Here is an 8,927-nt window from a genome sequence, read left to right on the forward strand (position 1 = left end):
CACTGGGCTAATGGTCTGGTTGATGGTGGCCTGCACACTACTCCGGCAGTGGTCGGTCCTACATGACGCAACTCCAGGGGGGGTTGCACGGAGGCTCGACTACATTTTTGTATCCAGGTCTTTGGGTCAGTTGTCTGGGCGGCTGTTGCCTGTTTTCTTCACGGATCACGACGGGGTGTTCCTGCAGGTAGGGTCGCCAGTCTGCCTCTTCGGTAGGGGGTACTGGAAGTTAGATCGGGATATACTGGAGGAGCAGGCTTTCGTTGACGCATTTTTTTGTTTCTTTCGGAGGCTTGACGGCCTCTGGTCCATGTGCGAGGGGGTGTTAGAGTGGTGGGATTTAGTTAAGGTGAGGATTAGGGCTTTTATAATAGGATATTGTAGAAGGAAAAAAAGGGAGGAAAGGAGGGAGGTGGATTGTATCCAAAGGTTAATTGAACTCGAGTACGAGGCAGGCAACCTCGGTGGGTCAATTGACTGGGAGAGATTCGCAGCCCTATAGGCGCAGCTCAGGGAGCTGCAGGAGCAGAAGGCTCGAGCTTTCCTGGAGCGTGCGCATAGTGGCTTTCTAGAACATACATGAGACTTGTTCCGCTATGTTCTTTAAGTCGGTTAGGGCCAGGCAGAGTAGGAAGGTTATGCATGGCGTTAGGGAAGAAAATGGTAGTATAGTAAGCAAACCAGAGGAAATGGTCAGGGTGACAACTGATCATTTCCGAGGTTTATTTAAGGAAAGGGAAATAGATGTAGAGCAGGGAAACGTGTTTTTAGAACACTTGTCCCGGCGGTTGCCAGAGGACATTAGAGACGTGATGGAGGCCCAGATCTCACTAGAAGAGGTTGAGAGCGCTCTTAGGAGGATGGGAAAAGGGAAGGTGCCTGGGATGGATGGGCTGCCGGCTGAGTTTTACCTCAAGTTTTGGGGTATACTTGGACCAGTGGTTCTCGAAGTCTTGAAGGCCATCCTTGAGACGGGGGTCCCGGGGGGGATCAATGGCTGTTGGTGTGCTGTCACTTTATAAGAAGGGGGAAGCAACGGACCTTGGCAACTGGTGGCCATTGACCATGCTGTGCGTAGATTACAAGATTCTTGCAAAGGTTTTAGCAGACCGGTTGCACACAGCCCTTCCCTACGTCGTCCACGAGGATCAGACGTGCGGGGTAGAGGGCCGCTCTATAAGATGGAACCTACAGTTGATCAGGGATTCCATTGCTTGGGTTGAAGATAGAGGGTTGCCTTTAATGGTAGCAGCGCTAGATCAGGCGAAAGCTTTTGATTGCGTGAATAGATATTTTCTATTCAGGGTGTTAGGTAGATTAGGATTTGGGGAGAAGTTTATAGGATGGATCCGTACATGTAAATAGTGTAAATAGTAACTTAGGAGACGTTTTTGAACTCTCGTCTGGGGTTAGGCAGGGATGCCCACTCTCGGCTCTCCTCTTCGTTCTGTACATGGAGCCTCTGGGGGCTGCCATTAGGGCAGACACAGGGGTGGAGGGCTTGTTGATCCCTGGGAGCGGTGGGCTGCGTGTTAAGATGACGCAGTACGCAGACAACACTTCCTTGCTGTTGTGCAAGGACTCGTGCCTGACAAGGTCTCTTGCCATCATTGGGGATTTCACCCAAGCGTCGGGGGCGGTTCTGAATCATGCAAAGTCTTCCGTTAAGTATTTCGGAAGATGGCGCGGTAGGACGGATGTGCCCAGAGGGTTATCTCTGTGAGGGGGCCCTGAGGATTCTCGGGGTCCATTTTGAGACCTCCGGCTCAGCGACGCTGAACTGGAACATGGGTATCGCAGTGGTACAGAAGAAGCTAGCAATGTGGAAGGCTAGGTCTTTGTCTTTTATAGGTAAGGTCCTGGTCCTAAAGGTGGATGTATTGCCATCTCTTTTGTATTTGGCATACATCTACCCATTGCCGGTTTGTCTGAGAAGGTCTCTAGTGAGGCTTGTGTTTCAGTTCATGTGGGGTGGCAGGTACGAGTGGGTCGCCAGGGAGCGCATGCTCTGTCCCATCGGGGAGGGAGGTAGGGGGGGGTACCACATCTCCCCCTCAAGCTGGACGCGATTTTTGTTTCTTTCTTGTTGACGGAGCTTGCTCATCCGGTTATACATCCGTCCGGTTACTTCCTGCGGGTGTTCTTCTCGTATCAGGCGAGAAGCGTAATGGTGTGGTCAAACGCGGGTCCTCGGGCGGAACAGCTGCCGTGGCACTTTGGCCATGCGGCCAAGTGGCTGCGTGCGCACCCCGAGGTTGAAGTTGCCCGAGTAGGTTTAGACCACAGGCACCTGTACGAGGTGGTCAGGCAGGCAGGGAGTCCTGCGCCTGTAGCGGGCATCTCGTCAGTGGTCTGGGAGGGAGTGCAGGCGCGGGGCCTGGATAACAGGCTCAAGGACTTGAATTGGTTGAGCCTCCACAAGTGCTTGCCGGTACGTTCCATCACGTACCGGCATAGTTTGTCACGATCCCCCACCTGTTCAAGATCTGCTTGTGGCAGGGAGGAGACTGTGCGCCATGCCTTCTGGGACTGTGCCTTTGCTGGACTAGTATGGGCTAGGGCACGGGTGTTGCTAGGTGTGGTTAGGAGTGATTTTGTGTTGACATGGGCTAGGCTAGAGAGAGGTGTAGGGAGAGTGGGGGGAACGGATAGGGACAGGTTTCTGCTCTGGCTTCTCATGAGTCTCTTTAAAAGGGGACTGTGGGAAGCCAGGCAGAATTTAGTCAAGACAGGGAGAGATTTGGGGGTGGAAGGGATAGTGAGGAGGGTGGAAGGTGATTTGAGGGGGAGGATGAAGAGGGAGGAGAGGAAGTGGGGGCAGCATGTGGCACAGGAGAGGTGGAAGGGGGGAATTAGGGCTGGGAGTGTTAGAGTGAGTTTGGTAAGGGGATAGATTAGGGAAGGGGAGATAGGGAAAGGGTTAGGTATTGGTTAGGTATGACGGGGAGGGACGATGCTCCCCTGAGGTTTGTTTTTGTTTGGTGTTTTTGTAAATATAATTAAGAATGAATGAGAATTATGATTTTGTAAAGTATGAATGGTATAGATGGTAATAAATTATTTTTTCAAAAAAAAAAAAAATCTGTTCTTATCAGTTTAAATATCTGATACGTCCCCTATCTGGGGACCATATATTAAATTGATTTTTGGAATAGGGAGATGGAATAGGGGCTTGCTCCGTCCACTCCACGCATCGACCTGGTATTGCAGTACCTCCAGGAACGGTGCACCCCCTTTCATTGTAAAGAGAAATCAGACAGAGGAAGCAGAGTTGCTTCGTTGGTCTATATTGTATTTTCACATTGAGCAACTGTTTTAACCTTAAATGACGAGACATAGGCATTGATGCGAGTGACCAGTCTTGTTCAGTACATCTCAAGCACCCCGGTAAAACACAAGAGTTGCAGTAATGAACATTTACCAACAGATGGCATCACTGTGCCATCTTACACCCATAACATCTTCCATTTAATAAAATAGTTCCTTAGCCGTTTTACACCCCCCCCCCCCCTTCTCCCTTTCCCCTTCCCTGGTGTTGGGCTGTAAAGGGAGTGGGCCTCCATCATGTCAGCAGCACAGGCTGGCATGAGGCGGCACCATGCAGTGCGCCTCCTTCTAAAGGAGAGGGGAGGAAAAATAATGGAGTTATCCCGATTGGATTTCTCCAGAAAATTCATCCAGAAAGAGCTCGGCTTTCATCCCGCGCAGGTAAACTGCATCTTAGCCCTCCCCTATAGGAAGGGCTTCGATGTCAGTTTTGCCAACGCCAGCTTCCTGAGGGAGTTCTGGGGGAAACTCCAGAACGCCCTGAACACCCAGGGGTCCCTCACAGCAATGTGAGGTGACCAAGCTGACGGATAATAGCATTAAAACCGTTATTATCCGCATGTACAATGAAACCGTACAGCCGGAGGACGTTGCAGTATGGCTGGACAGGTACTGCAACGTGAAGGGTCACCTGATCCAGGTTAAAGACCTGGATGGGATCTGGACAGGGGCCTGGAGGGTCACTGTCCAGCAAAGGGAGGACCCTGGGGGCTATGGTGGGTTGAAAGCCATCCCATCCACCATAGGACCAGCCCAAGCTGTGCCGTAAGTGTGGTGAACATGGCCACCTTGCAGACGCTTGTCAGAAGGTGGTCTGCATGAAGTGCCGGGAGGTGGGCAACCGCTACGAGGAATGCACGAACGGAAGGTCGTGCAACCTCTGTGGCGAGCGGTCCCACCTCATCCGCGACTGCCCCTCCTCCTGGGCCAACAGGGCGGCCGCGGACCGGGCTTTCGAGCGCCAGAGGGCTGGAACGGCAGTTGCCGAGGTGGTAGTGGAGGAGCCGGTGGTGGTGGAGGAGGAGGCAGTAGTGGAGCCGGTAGTGGTGGTGGAGGAGACAGTTGTGGAGCCGGTGGTGGTGGCTGTAGTAGAGGGCGCGGAAGGTGTAGTGGTGGAAGAAGTGGGAGGAGAGGACAAAACCCTCCCCACCCCAATCCCCCTGCCCCAGACTAATATGACCCCTGAAGGAGAAAGGGCCGCGAAAGACGGCTCCGGAGAGATGTTCAGCGAAAGGTCCCCAAGTGGGTCAGATATTATAGGGTCAGTGTCGGAAAGCACCATGGAGACTGTGTCAGAAGGTACGGGGGAGGAGGGGGAGATTCTGAAGGAACACCTCCCCCTACGTAAAAGAAACGCTGAAGAGCTCTGACCCCGGACAGGGTGAGGAGAAAAAGGGAAAGGTGGAGTGGGAGAGCTCTCAGGGGGAGGAAGAACCCAGAACCTTCCCCTCCAACTCCCCCAATCAAGTCTCCTTTTTAAGCCCTATTTTAACCTCCTGTCCCTTCCAAACCCTCTTACCCCGGAGGGAGAGAGAGAAAGTCCCTGAGAACTAACCCCCTTTTAACTGCTCAATGCTTCTTTTAGCACTGTTTTTACTCACCCCTTTCATGGCTTTTAAAAATCATCACTATAAATGTGAGGAGTGTTAGAACAGCAATAAGAGCACAGTCGGTTTTATCCTTTTTAGAAAGGTTTAACTCTGATGTGTTTTTACTACAGGAGTGTGGTCTACCCTTTTTATCCTCTTACAGGAAATGGGAGGATAAGTGGCAGCACGGGCCCTCCATTTGGAGTGGTTCCAATTTTAACAAGAATGACGGTGTTGCCATTTTAATCAAGACCCCACAGGTGGTGGTGAAGGGGAGCACGGTGGTGGTAGGCAGGCGTGCTCTTTTAGCCAATTGTACTTTTATGGGGAGGGATTTTAACGTGCTAAATGTGTATGGTTTTAATGATAAACATGACCGGTGCACACTTTTAGAAGACCAGCAGTCCCACATGCTAGGGAGGGATCCTCTAGTGGTGGGTGGGGATTTTAATTGTGTTTTAAGTAGAGCAGACAGGAGAGGGGCAGGAGGGGATTTTAAGGTAGACAGGTCAAGTGTTTTATTGCAAGGGCTGTGCAAGGATTTTAAACTGACTGACTGTTTTAAAACCCTGCATCCAAGAGAGGAGGGCTTCACCTGGACCAGTGGTGACGGCACCAGAGCCTCTCGCATTGATTATCTGTTTACCCGGGACTGTCCCCCAACTGATGCTAGAATAACCCCTGCTTTCTTCTCAGATCACGTAATGCTGACGTGCACCCTTTCACTAACTTCGGGTGTGACTGTGGGAAGAGGGCCCTGGAAATTGAACTGCTCCCTTTTAAAAGATGATAGAGTAGTTAGTCAGTACACGGAGCAGTTCAGCCAGTGGCAGACGCTACAGGACTTCTTTGACACACGAGCACAGTGGTGGGAAATGGTGAAGGGAAGGACGAGGACCTTCTTTAGAGAGATTAGAAGGGAAAAAAGCAAAGAAAAAGATAGACGCATGGTGGGACTGCAAAAGCGACTGGAAAGGTATTTTAACCTACGCCAACAGGGCCTTGATTTTAACCAAGAAATTAAAGAAGGAAAAAGAAATGGCATTTTTAGCAGAACAGAGGAGCAAGGGGGTTATTTTAAGAAGCAAGGAAGGGGAATTAGAAGAGGGGGAGAAGTGCACAAGGTACTTTTTAAAGAAAATAGTTAGTAAGGGTAGGTTAATGACTCGTTTAAAAAATAAAGATGGGGTTTTAAAAACAGATACAGAAGGAATAACAGAAGTAGTTGAGGATTTTTTATGGGGAACTGTTTGGGGTAAAAGATGTGTGCGAAGAAACAATGGGGGACCTTTTAACATACATCGACAAGACCCTACCCAATACAGACGACCTGACAAAAGACCTGACGACGACAGAAATAGAACAAGGACTGAAACATTTTAAGAGGGGTAAATCACCGGGGGAGGAAGGCCTCCCTTTGGAGTTTTATTTGACCTTTTGGGATGTTTTAGCCGACGAACTTCTGACCGTTTTTACCGATTTTGAACATCTTGACAGACTACCTGACAGTTTTAGAGTGGGGATCGTGACTCTTTTATATAAGAAAAACGACAGGACGGACCTGAAGAACTGGAGACCAATAACCCTTTTCAAACTTTGATTGTAAACTTTTTACCAAGGTTTTAACACTCAGAATGTCTTCTGTTTTAGGGGAGGTGATCCACCCGGACCAAACCTGTGCCGTGCCCGGAAGGAAGATCACGGACAGCCTGATACTGATCCGAGATGCCATCTGTTATGCGAGAGACAGAAACATGCGGCTTGTAGTCCTAAATTTAGATTTTGAAAAAGCCTTTGATCGGGTCTCGCACCAGTACCTCTTTAAAAAGGTACTGCAAAAAATGTGTTTCCCGGACAGGTTCTTAGCTTGGGTGGGACTACTGTACGGGGACATTACCAGCAAAATCCTTGTAAATGGGCATCTGTCAAAAGCAGTGGGAGTACACTGCGGCGTCCGTCAGGGCTGTCCGTTATCTCCTATTCTGTTCGTGGCCTGTATTGAACCACTGGCACAAGTCTTGAGAAGGGACCAAGGGATCAGTGGGGTGGGTATCCCGGGGAGTGGGGGGGATGACCGCCAAGTGTGTCTTTTACATGGACGACGTCAACATTTTATGTACCGACCTTTTATCCGTCGTCAGGACTCTGGACAGGACTGACTGGTACGGACGAGCCTCTGGGGCGAGACTGAACAGAGACAAGACAGAGGCCCAATTCTGCGGACCGTGGGCAGACCCAGACTTGACCAGACTACCTCTGACAGTTAAACTGACGGACATAAGGGTACTAGGGGTAAAGTTTGACCGGGGGGGAGGAGGGAGCGGTAACTGGAGTGGAATCCTGGGGACTGTAAGACAGAGACTGGGTTTTTGGGGACTACGACAGCTGACTTTTGAGGGCAAGGTTTTAATCATTAAAGCTGTGATTTTACCTGTGCTTTTATTAATCAGTTCTGTTTTTATCCCCCCTCGAAGGAGTATTTTAGACCTGGAGAGAATGCTTTTTTACTTCCTGTGGGGAGGCAAGTGGGAGAGGCTGAGGAGGGAGGTGGTCAAGAGGCCCAGGTCCAAGGGGGGGGAAAGGCTTGCCTGACCTCTACTTGTTCCTGGGCAGCCGCTACACAGCGTTACATCTGACTATTGCCACCTCCCCGGTCAACAACAAGACTCAGGCCCTCGCACGGTTCTGGCTGGGATCTTACCTCAGGACTCTGAGGCTGATCCCAGTCGACCTGCGAGCCCCAGTCTCTTTCCTGCTACCTCCGCCCTACATCCAGCTCCAGAAGTTTTTAAGACATTTTAAACTGGAAAAAGAAACAGTCACGGTCTTAACAAAACACCGCTCTCTTCTCTCTCTTGTGCAGGATCAGGAACCAGTATGTCCAGTGCGCGGGCTCGCTCTAGGTGAGCCCACAACGGTTTGGCGCAACGTGGCCCATCCTGCTCTCCTGAATCGGCATCGGGACCTGTCCTGGATGGTCGCCCACGAGATCCTCCCGGTCAGGGCAGTTATGCACTCACAGGGCATGGCGAGGACATCCGCGTGCCCCCGACCAGGCTGCGGCCAAGAAGAGTCGGTGAGGCACATGCTCTGGGAGTGCAGAGCCGCCAGGGACCTGTGGAAGGAAGCAGGCCCCCTGATCTCCTTGTGTCTGCCAGCAGGGGAGGACCTAACACCTCAGCTCGTGCTGTATGAAGGAAGCACTGTGGTCCTCCCGTAACCTGCTGGTAGCGAAAAACGTAGAGACCACCCCCCAGGCAGTGGCCATGGTAGCCACAGAAGCCCTGGGGTGGTACGAAAGGAAGGGGGCCTCGACCCCAGGCGAAGGGTCCCCCACAACACCCTAGGTCCCGGCGGCCACAGCCTGACAGCGCTGCGGCGCCTAGGGCGATGTGCCTAGAGGAGGGATCTCCTCTGGGCCCCGAAGGACGGGACGATGATCCATTCAGAAGAGCAGGATGAGGTGAGCTTGATAAAGACTCACCCCGCTCCTGTACAAGGGACTGAAGACAGCTTTTTAACAAAGTGGCTTTTTAACATGTTTTTCATGTCTTAAAAATGTTTAACCTTTGTTAGATCATTAGTACACATTTTAAATGGCTTCTACAGATTCGATGTTTTTACAAGGAAAGTACTTTTATTCATGGTTGTTTTCATTGGTTTTAACATGTACTTTTTAACTAATTTAAATGTAACTTTCAAATGCTGTGTTTTATGCTTTGTTGCCGTTTTTATGTGATGTAAAAAAATGTATGAGCTGTTTTTAAAAGGAATTGTGTCAATAAAACTTCCAAAAGAAAAAAAATCTGTTCTTATCTGTTTGTTCCATGTGAACTATAAGTACCTAGGTGTCTGGCTAGACTGCAAACTCTCCTTCCAGACCCATATCAAACATCTCCAATCGAAAATCAAATCAAGAGTCGGCTTTCTATTCCGCAACAAAGCCTCCTTCACTCACGCTGCCAAGCTTACCCTAGTAAAACTGACTATCCTACCGATCCTCGACTTCGG

General features: G+C 50.4%; 1 protein-coding gene and 1 pseudogene across 1 annotated transcript; both read left to right on the top strand.

Moving 5' to 3' along the window:
* Nucleotides 1–3,056: 3,056 nt before the first annotated feature.
* On the top strand, nt 3,057–3,235 carry LOC127924905 (uncharacterized; annotated as a pseudogene).
* A 3,751-nt stretch (nt 3,236–6,986) lies between these two features.
* On the top strand, nt 6,987–8,670 carry LOC127924897 (uncharacterized). Its single transcript, XM_052509574.1, has 2 exons — nt 6,987–7,239; nt 7,460–8,670. The coding sequence occupies exons 1-2, from the start codon at nt 6,987–6,989 to the stop codon at nt 8,134–8,136; spliced, it is 930 nt and encodes a 309-aa protein (XP_052365534.1). The 3' UTR covers nt 8,137–8,670.
* The last annotated feature ends 257 nt before the right edge of the window (nt 8,671–8,927 follow it).

Source organism: Oncorhynchus keta, unplaced genomic scaffold, assembly GCF_023373465.1.
Source record: "Oncorhynchus keta strain PuntledgeMale-10-30-2019 unplaced genomic scaffold, Oket_V2 Un_contig_4721_pilon_pilon, whole genome shotgun sequence".
In the NCBI taxonomy this organism is placed as follows: domain Eukaryota; kingdom Metazoa; phylum Chordata; class Actinopteri; order Salmoniformes; family Salmonidae; genus Oncorhynchus; species Oncorhynchus keta.

Excerpts from the sequence above, each read along its gene's own strand:
- LOC127924897 (XM_052509574.1), top strand. The coding sequence starts at position 6,987 with ATGACCGCCAAGTGTGTCTTTTACATGGACGACGTCAACATTTTATGT. Across the intron at positions 7,240-7,459 it reads CCGGGGGGGAGGAGGGAGCG|GGAGGTGGTCAAGAGGCCCA; the intron begins GTAACTGGAGTG and ends GAGGCTGAGGAG.